General features: G+C 35.1%; 1 protein-coding gene across 1 annotated transcript in view; it reads left to right on the plus strand.

Moving 5' to 3' along the window:
* The window catches only part of LOC306854804 (CSC1-like protein 2), a gene marked incomplete at both ends in the record, with an annotated part of 38,806 nt that overhangs the window by 13,875 nt on the left and 10,894 nt on the right, over window positions 1–14,037 (plus strand). The window contains 9 exons of the mRNA XM_079393031.1: window positions 1,132–1,169; window positions 2,021–2,163; window positions 4,145–4,196; window positions 4,327–4,435; window positions 5,436–5,506; window positions 7,169–7,249; window positions 7,436–7,559; window positions 8,922–9,055; window positions 13,873–14,010. Coding sequence (XP_079249157.1) covers window positions 1,132–1,169; window positions 2,021–2,163; window positions 4,145–4,196; window positions 4,327–4,435; window positions 5,436–5,506; window positions 7,169–7,249; window positions 7,436–7,559; window positions 8,922–9,055; window positions 13,873–14,010 — 890 coding nt within the window. The remainder of the gene's footprint in view (window positions 1–1,131; window positions 1,170–2,020; window positions 2,164–4,144; window positions 4,197–4,326; window positions 4,436–5,435; window positions 5,507–7,168; window positions 7,250–7,435; window positions 7,560–8,921; window positions 9,056–13,872; window positions 14,011–14,037) is intronic.

Raw genomic sequence — 14,037 nt, forward strand, 5'->3', positions numbered from 1 at the left:
AACATTTTTTGTTAAGATGACGGAAAGGAGGAAAAACCAAAGTGAAGTATGGACTTACTTCACGCAGTCATTTATTTACTTTATAACAGTAAATAAATATCGGTTATGGATATCGGTTATCAGGCACATAAACATGCAAATAATTGGTATCGGTATCGGTTATATATATATATATATATATAAAAAAAAAATTCCGATCACTAATATTGGCCTTGGCAATATCGACACATTGGCTTAACAAAAAAAAACAAAAAACGGATTGGCCAACAGTTTAAAAAATGTAAAATATCCACTGATATATCGGCCTTGGTGGTATCGACACATCTGCTAAACACAAAAACTGAATGACCGATGCACATTTAAAAAATGGCAAGATAAACACATCGGCCATACAGCGATGTTGATATTGACACATTGGCCAAACAGAAAAACTGATTGGCCAATAGTTTAGAAAATACCAAGTAATGGCTGATATATCGGCCTTGTTAATATCAACACATCAGCCAAACAGAAAAAAATTATTGTCCGATAGCTGAAAAATGCCATATAGTATATCGGCCTTGGTGATACACAAACTGATCGGCTAGTAGTTTAAAAATGATCAAATATCGGCCGATATATCAGACATTGCAATATCGACATATTGGCCAAACACAAAAACTGAATGTCCAATGCCGATAATTGGAAAATGTCAAATATTGGCCGATATATCGGCCTTGACAATATATCGGTCAACCAGTAATTCAGAGGAAATTGTGTGATTTAGCCTCACTCACTGGCGACATCAAAACCTATGTAGGCTGAGATTTCAGCAGGAAAATATAACGGGTGACATCACCCACCAAAATCGGCCCTTGGGATGCCATCTTAAGCCTGTTTTCCAGCCTCTTAAGAGATCAATGCAGGACTTCAGCATCTCCTGTCTGTCTTCACCTGTGTTCACCTCTAATCCTGCCAGAGAAATCAGCCAGCATCCTCACATACTCTCACCAAGAGCCTTTTATAGGCCTGACCGGATGTGTTGAAGCCATAAAACCCCCATGAAGTATTCATATATGTAGTAATAGTCTGTTTGTGTGTGTTTGTGTGTCTGCGCTCATCACACATTCATAGTTTGTGTTTTCATTGCAGGGCTTCTGTTCCTGGTTGACTGCGATATTCAGAATAAAGTAAGTGTCTCTTTTGGCTCTAATGTGAGGTTGTGAATATCAATAGCACAGCACAACAGAACACACAGCGCTAGGCCTGTACTGCATGTTCTGTACAAGAGAGTTTCGCAAAATGATTTTGGCAGCTGAGCACCTTTGACCTAAAAGTACCCCTAAAATTATGAGTTAAGATATTAATAATTTAACAACACATTTGCATGTTCACCGTTCTCTAACATTGGTTATGTGACATACAGGTAAACAGAATGTTTCATCTTTTTTTAAAGTGTTTTATTTTATTGTTTTCATTTTAATTGTACATTTTTATGATTTAAAATGATTTATTTTCAGTTGTATATTTTTATTAATTTTGTAGCATTTTATTTAAAAATTATCTTTTTTAATTGTACAGTTTTATAATTTTTAAAAACTTTTATCAAGCATTTTATTCAAATTATACTTATTTATTATTTTTAAATCATGTATCTTTGTTGCATATCTTATGATTTTAGTATTTAGTAATCATTTTATTTTGCTGAAATGTATTTATTTTATTTTCACTATTATTTTTAAATTATTTACTTTAGCTTTTCTTCAACTCACAAACCTCCGGCATTTCCCTTAGAAACCTCACTGCTCCACAATGCATACTATATATTCTATAAAGTATACTATTTACCCCATACTTGTACTGTATAATACATAGTCTACACGTTGTTGTCCATGCTATGTATTTACAATTCCGTACCTAAAACTCCATCCTTTGTATTTGATATTCCACTCTTTATAGTCAGTAGTCACTACTCTGTAATCAAGCATTCTATCTCTCATGAAGTATGAGGGGTGGCTAACATGAGTCTCGTTCCCCGCAGGGACGAGGAGATCCGGGAGAAGTGCGGTGAAGATGCTGTTCATTACCTGTCGTTCCAGCGGCACATCATCGGTCTGCTGGTTGTGGTGGGCGTGCTGTCGGTGGGCATCGTTCTGCCGGTCAACTTCTCAGGCAACCTGCTGGGTGAGTCCTGGACCGGAGAGATCTGGTAGAGGTGATGCTTGATAGAAAGTATTATATTCACTTAAAAAGTAGATATTACACTTGAAAGTAGTGATGCATGATATAGCGGTGGCCATTGTATTCCACACTAATTATTAATTTTGACTTGTTTTAATCAGTATTGTCTGTTGTAGGTAAATATATGTGATTTTTCTTTTGGGGGGGGATTAATTAACCCTGTAAAGCCTACTTTATTAGATTTGAACAAGTATTTTACATATTTAGGAAGTAAAAGGCCTTCTAGCATAATTGCACAAGTGCTTCACGTGCCTTTTTGCTGTGAAATTTTTACAGATTTTTGTAAAGTAAACAAAAGAACAACATTTGTATATTTTTAATAGTTTATGATTTTATTAATTTATAAAATGTTGTATATTGATGTTGAATTATTTATTTTAAATATATCTGTTATACATTTTTAGCAAGCGTTTTGGTTTGATAATTATTTTAAAGTCCTTTATTTTAACTGTATTTTATCATGTTATTCATTTCTAAAGTGTTTTTTTTCTTCTTAATTGTATATTTTTATGACTTCATTTTGTAGTTTTTATTTTTATAATTTTAAAATTATTTTATTTAAAAAATAATAATTGTATTATTTAAGTGTATTATTTTAAAATGAACTATTTTATGATTTTATTAACTTTTAGTGTTTTTTATATTTTAATTAGTTTTTCATTTAAAATCTTTTTTCATTATTCATCTAATGATTTCATTTGTTTTTATTATTTAAAGTTTTTCTGATTTTAATTAGCTTTTCATTTTTAATTAGCATTTATTTATGTATTTAAGATTTTGTCTGAAGGTACAATAAATGTTTCCATTTAAAAAAGGTTTAAATTTCATATGTCAGCCTTTACGGAATTAACAAGTGGAACCACATGCTATAAAGCATCAGTATATGTGAGCTGTTTACATGTTCACACGTTCAATCATGAGTTATTGCATTGGCCACAAAGAGCTGGTGATTATTGCTGATGTTTATCGGCCGAAGATAAAGTGAAAAGATATGCGACTCCCATTATGGTCCGGTTATAGAACTCTCCATCATTATACGCTGTTCTGTCTCTCTGGCCTCTCGCGTGGCGTGCTGTACATTATCATCAGAGAGGGTTAATCCATGGCGCTCCGCTCCAGTAATGAGATTGAACTTCTATCTGCGTAATTGGATGCCTGGTGCAGGAAAAAAGGACGGAGAGCATCCCAAAGACACAAAAACTAATGGGAAGAGGTCAAACAGATGAGAGGACGCTTTGCACGAGTCCTTAGAGACGGGAACAATGTGGACAAAGTCACAGAGGGCCGAGAGTTTGGTCAGAAATGGGCTCGATGCAAATGTTTGGGCAGGAAGAGGTCATCTGAGCTGCATGCAAAGAGACATATTATAGTTTGTTGTTTTATGAGCCATTTAGGCATGTAAAATAACAATAGAAATTGTCCGCTTCTCAGATGCAACACATTGCATCTAAAGATGAAATGTCATATCTATAGTTCTCATGTATATTTGAGACCTTGGATGGAAGGAAAGTCCATCTGTACGGACCAGCGATATATCAATATAGTAATATTTTGAATTGGTTTCTATTTTTCATTTTAATTTTAAAGCAATTTTATTTGTCATTTTTTTTTTTTAATTTATCATCTGTATAGTTTTTTATTATTTATAGTTTTAGTATTATTTATTAATTTTTTGTGTTTTAATATTTATTTAGTATTTAGTATTTTAGTTTTCTCACTGGCCCCACATCTCCTCATTTGCTTTATCTAATAATGTCATTTTAAAAATATTGCTTAAAATATTATGTGCACTCTATTTTTTTTTCATGTATCTAATTCTTTTAATTGATTCTATTGATTTACAGCTCTTAATCATTTCAGATTTGATCATTTTTGTTTTGTTTTATTACTTTATTGAAGTTGTTGTTTTTACTTTTTTCCTCAGACAATAACGCATACAGCTTTGGACGCACAACAATCGCCAACTTGAATTCTGGGTGAGACATTTTATTCATTGCACATATATTGCAACCCCCCCTCCCTCCCATACGCTTTAATTGAAGATGTCATGTTGTATTTCGAGTATTCTGGTTAAAGTGGACGTGTCTCTTTCTCTCTGTGATTCAGAGATAACCTTTTATGGCTGCACACGTCATTTGCCTTCATGTACCTGCTCCTCACTGTCTACAGCATGAGACGCCACACGTCCAAGATGCACTACAAAGAAGATGATCTGGTATGTGAACCGCATCAATTTAAAGGAACCGTTCCTTTTTAACCCTCGTAATGCATTTGGGTCTGGTTGGACTTGGAAGAGATGTATTAAAAAATACTTTTAGTAAGGGAACAAAACTTTGCAGATGCTTTAAAACCCTCAAAATACACATCACTTATTTCTTTCAGATTTTTTACAATTATTAATGAAGAGATTTATAACCATTTTAAAAAATATTACATGTTGCATGTTTGGGTCATTTTGGATACCCGGGTACCCGGGTACCATTAGGTGTCAAAAATACTTTTTGTAAAATGATCTATGGAGTTATACTAGTCAAAAACCTTAGGTAAAATAAATGATATTTTCTCCTATATCTCAATATGTATGCTTATAGATGAACTATTGCAACATAAAACATTATTTTTTCATTTGAAAATGAAATTTTATGCAAGTAAATTTTGTTTGAAACTTAATTTAGTTTTTTGTGTTTGTTTTGTCGTGGTTCATGTGCAATTTGAAATTTCAAAGTATTTCTCAATTTCAATTAATAAAAGCATTCAAAACTGCTAATCAGATACAATTTGGTTTTAGATGACAAATATTATGACTTTTATAAATAATGACTCTTCAGGTCCAAACAGACTCTTAATGTGAAAATAGTATGCCGATTTTAAATGCATTATGTGGGTTAAATGGAAAAAGTGCAGCATGAACATTTTGCTAAACATCTCTGTATGAGTTATACTGGTTTGCAATGTTATTAAATGATTTTTGGCTGAACGTTTACTTTATTTTGTATACAGTAATAACAGTAAAGCCGTCTGGAGGAGTCTTGTGACGTGTGCAGCTCATCGCAGCGACGCATGCTGTAACACTTATGAAATATTCATGAAGTCCGTCTATAGCGCTGACCTACATTTCTGAGCCGAGTGTTTAACCTCGATCCACGCTGCAACGTCCTCCAGCGTCTGTGCATGTGTAAATAACCCAAATATCATCTTTTCCCCTCTCTCCTCAGGTCAAACGCACTTTATTTATCAACGGCATCTCCAAATATGCAGAAGAAAGCCATATAAAACAGCACTTTGAGTAAGACGGACTCTTTTTCTCTTCTTTATGCTTCAAACACAATTTTTCCCTTCACATTTACATCCTAAATGGGTATATCTGCCCACTGTAAATCATGTAAAATATTAAAATCACGTGTGGTTTTGTGCATCAGCGGGTGTCAGGGATGTGTATGGTCTCTCAGGAGCTCCGCTCCTGCAAGCATCTGTCGTAATTGTCTAAATGAGTGTTTTAAATTCGAGTCATGCGGCCGAGCCTGCACTTGCCAAAAATGAGTGTGATGAGGCGCTGGGGAGGAGCTATGAATAGACTCCAGTGTCTAATGTCATTTTACCTGAGACGGAGCTGCTGTTTCCTCCAGCTGAAATCAGAGGAAAGCATCACAGGCTGTTCGTTCACTGTAATGATGAACAACGGGAGTGTATAGAGACTTTCAGATGTTTAGTTCAAGGTTTACAAAACCGTTCAAATGTTTGGGGTTTAATGTTTTTGAAAGAAATCTCTTCTGCTCACCAAGGCGGCATTTATTTGATCAAAAAAATGCATAAAAATTTTGAAATATTTTTAGAATTTAAAATAACTTTTCTATGTGAATATGTGTTAAACTGTCATTTATTCCTGTGATGTAAAGCTGTATTTTCAGCATCATTACTGCAGTCTTCAGTGTCACATGATCTTCAGAAATCATAATAATATACTGATTTACTGCTCAACAAACATTTCTGATTCTCATCAACGTTGAAAACCGTTCTGGTTTTTGTGAAAGCAGAGATACAGGGATTTTTTCAGGATTCTTTGAATAGAAAGATAAAAAAAACAGCATTTATTTAAAATCTTTTGTAACATTTAAATACGTCCTTGATCAATAAAAATATTATTTTTTAATTAAAAACTTAAATGTTCCTTGGAATATTTAAGATGGATCGTATTCTGATTCTAATTATTTTGTCAATTAATCAATTAAAATTGTAATAATAAAAAATATACATTTTAAATGTTACTTTTAAATTGTATTTTAAAGAGGATTTTGCTAGTTGCTTTTATTTATTAGCAATCATGCAAAAACGAAATTTGTACGCATTGTTTACATAAAAGTAAATAAATAAATAAAACCAATAAATGTTGATTCTATTATACCTCAGAGGATATTAAAATATCAATTAACGAAACAATTTCAAATAAGTCAGTTAGTGATTATTCATATTGTTTACATGAAAGCAACCAATAAATGTTGACTAGTATACCTCAGTAGATATTTGAACAGTTAAAAAAGTGAAATTAAATTAAATGGTGATACATTTTATTTTTCAGGATTCTTTAATGAAAAGAACAGCATTTATTTGAAATAGAAATCTTTTGTGACATTATAAATGTCTTTACAGTCACTTTTGATCAATTTAATGCATCCTTGATAAATAAAAGTATTAATGTCTTTTCAAACTGAAAAACTTACTGACTGCAAACTTTTGAACAGTGTTTATACATAATACATTTCAGTCATAGCAAATAACTTGAGAAAATGTAGTTCTTGCATTTCCAAAATAAGTAAATTGCCTGTTTTATATTCACACAATTCTCTTTTAACCAAAGTAACACTGTTAGCTGTTTGGCTGATATCATAATGATATCAAAAATATCATAAAGTGTGTGTGAGATGTTGATTTCTTCATTTGTGTCTCACAGACAGGCGTACGAGAACTGTGTCGTGCTGGAAGCGCGTGTTTGTTACAACGTGGCCAAACTGATGTCCCTCAACGCCGAGAGGTAAAATTCCAGTTTTTAATGAATCGCTTGGATTTGGTTCAGGATAGGAAGCTGTTCCTGTAAGTTTCTCTCTTAGATTCAGAAATGAATCTATCCACTGATCTGACCTCTGAGACCTTCTATCGATCTGTTAAACGGGCTGAGTTTTCCTCTGAGCTTCTGTGTGTGTGTGTGTGTGTCCTGCAGGAAGAAGACTGAACGCAGTAAGAAGTTTTTCACGGATCTGATGGCTAAGGAGCACATGCCTGCCATGATCAACCCCAAACTCTGCGGTCACCTGTGCTGCTGCGCCATTACAGGCTGTGAAGAGGTATGAACGCATTACCCACAATGCCTCTGTGCTGTCCGTGTACAGTGCAAAGCGTTACTGCCAGAGGAAAACCACATCACTGACCAATATTGTACAAGCAAACTTCTAAATATATTTGTCACTTACAGTATCATTACTAATTATTATATTAATATTCAAATAAATAAACAACTTTTATAATATTAGTATTTATAATTGTTTAATATTTATTGTAATAATGCATTTATCCTATAATATTTAAAATTGTTCATTATTTTTAAATATCGATAGTCAAAAATTATTGATTGCTTTCATATAAACGAATATGAATACATAAATAAAAATGAATTTTATAAATTGACTTGTATTTAAAAATACCTCCGTAGATAATTAATTAAATAGTCAACATTTATTGTTTGCTTTCATGTTAACAATTGTGTAAAAATATTAATAAGGACTTAATAAATAGACTTACTTAAAATGATTTAATTTTTAAATATCTACTGAGGTATAATATAGTCAACATTTATTGGTTGCTTTCATATGCATGTATCAAAAATATGAATAATCACTTTATAAATAGACTTAATGAAAATTGTTTATAGTTATATAAAAAGTTGTATAAAATATGAATAAATCGCTTAATGAAATGACTCATTTAAAATTTAATTTGTTTATTTAATTGAAGATTTAATTGTTTCAAAATCTACTGAAGCATATTATAATCATTATTTATTGGTTGCTTTTAATTAAACAATTGTGTAAAGCTATGAATACTTTATAATTAATTTAAAATATATGATACCTTAGTAAATATTTAACCATTAAATAAATATTCAGCATTTAATGGTTGCTATTTAAAATTGTTTATTTAATTCATATCTACTGAGGTATAATATCATCGATATTTATTGGTTGCTTTCATGTAACCATTTTTTTTTCATGATTGGATAATGAATAAATAAAAGTATTTTGCTAAATCTTTTTATAATTCTTTTTTAATTATTTTTTATTATTATTGATTATTTGAAAATACAATCATTAGAATCAGAATGCTATCAAAATCAAGTATTCCAAATTGGCATTTAATAAGTCAAAACATATTCTGATCATTTCAAAATAATGTATTTACATGTTTAAATCTATTTTCAAATGAAATTATTTTAATCAATCATATCCTTTTTTAAGCCACTCTGGGTTTGATGAACTCCTATAGCGTGTCCTTGAATAAAAGCATTTGTGGCTTGTCAGGGAATCACTCCGAGGAACTGAAAGCTCTTCTGGGAGGAAGTAATAAATAAATGGTTTCTGGAGGCTCGTGTCTGCTGATGTTCGGTGATGTTCTGTGATGCAGTCGAGCTGTAAGTCTGTGTGGTTTTGTAGGAGGAGGCTGTGAGTTATTACACCAAACTGGAGGCCAAACTGAAAGAGGAGTACAGGAAGGAGAAGGAGAAAGTCAACACCAAACCCCTGGGCATGGCGTTCATCACCTTCCAGAACGAGGCCATGACGGCAATGTGAGTATGAGACGAGCGACACATGAGCTTTAGAAAACAGATAGCTCTAGCTACAAATAATAATACAAATAAAATAATAATAATATTGTGTAAAAAATATTGTAAAATAAATTGTTGTTAAAAAAAATAAAAAATAAAAATTTTATATATATATATATATATATATATATATATATATATATATATATATATATATATATATATATATATATATATATATATATATATATATTATATATTGTACTAAATTAAGTAATTTGGGAAATAAAATATTGCACACAAAAGTTCTTAAATATAACAAAAATAATTAGATTCAGAATCCAATCAGAATCAAGTATTCCAAAGAGCTGTTTAAGAAGTCTATTTATTTGATTCTATTTATATACACACTAGATTTTTAAATGAAAATATTTTAAGTCAATAATGGATGACACTAAACTGTTGTGCACAAATACTGTGTAAAATAATTTTAGTTTTATAATATTTTAATTGCACTTAATATTTGTATTAATATTTTTAAATGTTTATTAAAAAATATCAGTAAACTGATCATTTCAGTCAGAGGTTCAGAATGAAGGTTAAAAAGGTTCAATGAAATAATGAAGCTTAACAATATTTTCACACACACACACATATTTTTGAATGTGTTAATTAGGTTTAGAATCCAGTCAAAATCAATTATTCCAAAAAGCCATTTAATAAGTCTATTTATTTTAAGCATATTCAGTCAATTTATTACAACAAAATTATAAACGCAACACTTTTGTTTTTGCCCCCATTTTTCATGAGCTGAACTCTAAGATCCAAGACTTTTTCTATGTACACAAAAGGCCTATTTCTCTCAAATATTGTTCACAAATGTGTCTAAATCTGTGTTAGTGAGCGCTTCTCCTTTGCCGAGATAATCCATCCACCTCACAGGTGTGGCATATCAAGATGCTGATTAGACAGCATGATTATTGCACAGGTGTGCCTTAGGCTGGCCACAATAAAAGACCACTCTAAAATGTGCAGTTTTACTGTATTCTGGGGGGTCCGAAAATCAGTCAGTATCTGGTGTGACCACCACTTGCCTCACGCAGTGCAACACATCTCCTTCACATAGAGTTGATCAGGTTGTTGATTATGGCCTGTGGAATGTTGGTTCAATCCTCTTCAATGGCTGTGCGAAGTTGGTGGATATTGGCAGGAACTGGAACACGCGGTCGTATATGCCGATCCAGAGCATCCCAAACATGCTCAATGGGTGACACGTCCGGTGAGTATGCTGGTCATGCAAGAACTGGGATGCTTTCAGCTTCCAGGAATTGTGTACAGATACTTGCAACATGGGGCCGTGCATTATCATGCTGCAACATGAGGTGATGGTCGTGGATGAATGGCACAACAATGGGCCTCAGGATCTCGTCACGGTATCTCTGTGCATTCAAAATGCCATCAATAAAATGCACCTGTGTTCATTGTCCATAACATACGCATGCCCATACCATAACCCCACCGCCACCATGGGCCACACAATACACAACGTTGACATCAGCAAACCGCTCACCCACACGACCCCATACACGCTGTCTGCCATCTGCCCTGGCATTCATCCGTGAAGAGAACACCTCTCCAAAGTGCCAGGCGCCATCGAATCTGAGCATTTGCCCACTGAAGTTGGTTCCGACGACGAACTGCAGTCAGGTCGAGAACCCGATGAGGACGATGAGCATGCATATGAGCTTCCCTGAGACTGTTTCTAACAGTTTGTGCAGAAATTATTTGGATATGCAAACCGATTGTTGCAGCAGCTGTCCGGGTGGCTAGTCTCAGACGATCTTGGAGGTCCTGGGCTGGTGCGGTTACACGTGGTCTGCGGTTGTGAGGCCGGTTGGATGTACTGCCAAATTCTCTGAAACGCCTTTGGAGACTGCTTATGGTAGAGAAATTAACATTCAATTCACAGGCAACAGCTCTGGTGGACATTCCTGCAGTCGGCATGCCAATTGCACGCTCCCTCAAAACTTGCAACATCTGTGGCATTGTGTTGTGTGATAAAACTGCACATTTTAGAGTGGCCTTTTATTGTGGCCAGCCTAAGGCACATCTGTGCAATAATCATGCTGTCTAATCAGCATCTTGATATGCCACACCTGTGAGGTGGATGGATTATCTCGGCAAAGGAGAAGTGCTCACTAACACAGATTTAGACAGATTTGTGAACAATATTTGAGAGAAATAGGCCTTTTGTGTAAATAGAAAAAATCTTAGATCTTTGAGTTCAGCTCATGAAAAACGGGCAAAAACAAAAGTGTTGCGTTTATAATTTTGGTCAGTGTATGTATGTATGTGTATATATGTATATGTGTGTGTGTGTCACACAGGTGCATCTAAAAAATTTTGAATATCATGAAAAAGTTAATGTTTTTTGGTAACATTTCAAAAAGTGAAACTTTCATATTTTCTAGATTCACTGCATGTAAAGTAAAACATTTCAAAACTTTTTTGTTTTAATTTTGATGATTAGAGCTTACAGCTCATGAAAGTCAAAAATCCAGTATCTCAAAATATTAGAATATTTACATTTGAGTTTCAATAAATTACCATCCCTACAGTATAAATTCCGGGTATCTCTTGTTCTTTTGAAACCACAATAATGGGGAAGACTGCTGACTTGGCAATGGTCCAGAAGACTATCATTGACACCCTCCACAAAGAGGGTAAGTCACAGAGGGGCATTACTGAAAGGTATGGCGGTTCACAGAGTGCTGTATCAAAGCATATTAAATGCAAAGTTGACTGGAAGGGAGAAATTGGGTAGGAAAAGGTGCACAAGCAAAAGGGATGACCACAAGCTTGAGAATACTGTTAAGCAAAACTGGTTTAAACACTTGGAAGAGTTTCACAAGGATTGGAATGAAGCTGGAGTCAGTGCATCAAGAGTCACCACGCTCCTACGTCTTAAGGGAAAAGGGCTACCAAGCCACTTCTGAAACAGAGACAACGTCAGAAGCATCTTGCCTGGGCTAAGGAGAAAAAGAACTGGACTGTTGCTCAGTGGTCCAAAGTCCTCTCTTCAGATGAAAGTAAATTTTGCTTTTCATTTGGAAATCAAGGTCTGTAGTCTGGAGGAAGACTGGAGAGGCACAGAATCCAAGCTGCTTGAAGTCCAGTGTGAAGTTTCCAAAGTCAGTGATGATGTGGGGTGCCGTGACGTCTGCTGGTGTTGCTCCATTGTGTTTTATTAAGTCCAAAGTCAATGCAGCCGTCTACCAGGACATTTTGGAGCACTCTATGCTTCCATCTGCTGACAAGCTTTATGGAGATGCTGATTTCCTTTTCCAGCAGGACTTTAGCACTTGCCCACACTGCCAAAACCACTTCCAAGTGCTTTGCTGACATGATATTACTGTGCTTGATTGGTCAGCCAACATGCCTGACCTAAACCCCATATGGAATCTATGGGATATTTTCAAGAGAAAGATGAGAAACAGTCGATCCAACAATACAGATGAGCTCAAGGCTCAATAGTGCCTCAGCAGAGCCACAGGCTGATCGCTTCCATGCCATTCCTCACTGTTGCTGGAATTTGTGCTAAAGGAGCCCCGACCAAGTATTGAGTGCATCAATTAACATACTTTAAAGAACTTGAACTTTTCTGTTTTGCAAATCCTTTTTTTTGATTGATCTTAGGAAATATTCTAATATTTTGAGATCCTGATTTTTGACTTTCATGAGCTGTAAGGTCTAATCATCAAAATTAAAACAAAAAAACTGCTTTACATGTAATGTGTACATGTGTTTTAATGTGTTGTACTTTACATGTAAGGAATCTAAAATATATGAAAGTTTCACTTTTTGAAATAAGTTACCAAAAAAAAAATGATATTCTAATTTTTATATATATATATATATATATATATATATATATATATATATATATATATATATATATATATATATATATATATATATATATATATATATATATATATATATATATATATATATATATATATACACACACACACGCATGTATAGAGTCGGCTGCCTTCCCCCTTATTATCATCACCACCCCGTCCCGTATTCGCCGCCCTTCACCAGGCTCCCGACGGAAGTGGGTGTGTGAGAGAGGAGGGGCGTTGAAACAGCCAGGGCTGGCGGTGTGTGATGAGGCGCACCTGATGTTGAATAGAGCCTCATCACCGCCACTGTTTAAATGCCGAGCACGCCTCTCCTCGAAAGACCGGTCTCTTCCCCGTGCATGCACGCTGTTGTCCTCGTGGGTCCAGGAAGGGAGCGTTGAGAAGGGAGACTGCCGCACCCGTGACGGCTGATGGGCCAGGATGCCGGGCCGTTTAATCCCCCAGAAGTGCCGGGGGCCAAGGAGTAGGACGAAGCCGCTGGAAAGAAGCCGCCACCACTCGCTCCCGGATCCGAGAGGGGAGCGTGTGCGGCCACCGGACTCCAACCCTTCCCTGGACCCTTCCTTTCCGAACACTGCCCTCCTTCACGAGCCCCGCAGCACGACGAGGACACCAGAACCCCTGTTTATTTTGGACACTTTTACCCCCTTTTGGACACTATATTTGATTATTTTGTTTAATAAAAACCTCTCCGAGGCCTGACGCCACACCCACTGTGTCTGTCGTTTGCTCCTCCCACCACAATACATACATATATGATACTGCTTCTTTTTGGTATTCAATGAAAAATGTGCCTTGGTTGAAATTTCTGCTGCTTTTAATAAATGTATTGATGTTCTGGGTTTGTATCTGATGCTGATGTGTTGTGTGTTTTGCTCGTGGTGTGTGTGTGTGTGTGTGTGTCTGCAGCATCCTGAAGGACTTTAACGCGTGTCAGTGTCAGGGCTGTAATTGCCATCAGGAGCCGCGTTCCTCTCAGTTCAGTGACAGTCTTCATATCTATGAGTGGAGCGTCAGCTACGCGCCAGACCCCCAAAACGTGCGCTGGTAAGGAATACACTCATTCACTCACTC

The sequence above is a fragment of the Barbus barbus genome, assembly GCF_936440315.1.
Source record: "Barbus barbus genome assembly, chromosome: 35".
Classification (NCBI taxonomy): Eukaryota; Metazoa; Chordata; class Actinopteri; order Cypriniformes; family Cyprinidae; genus Barbus; species Barbus barbus.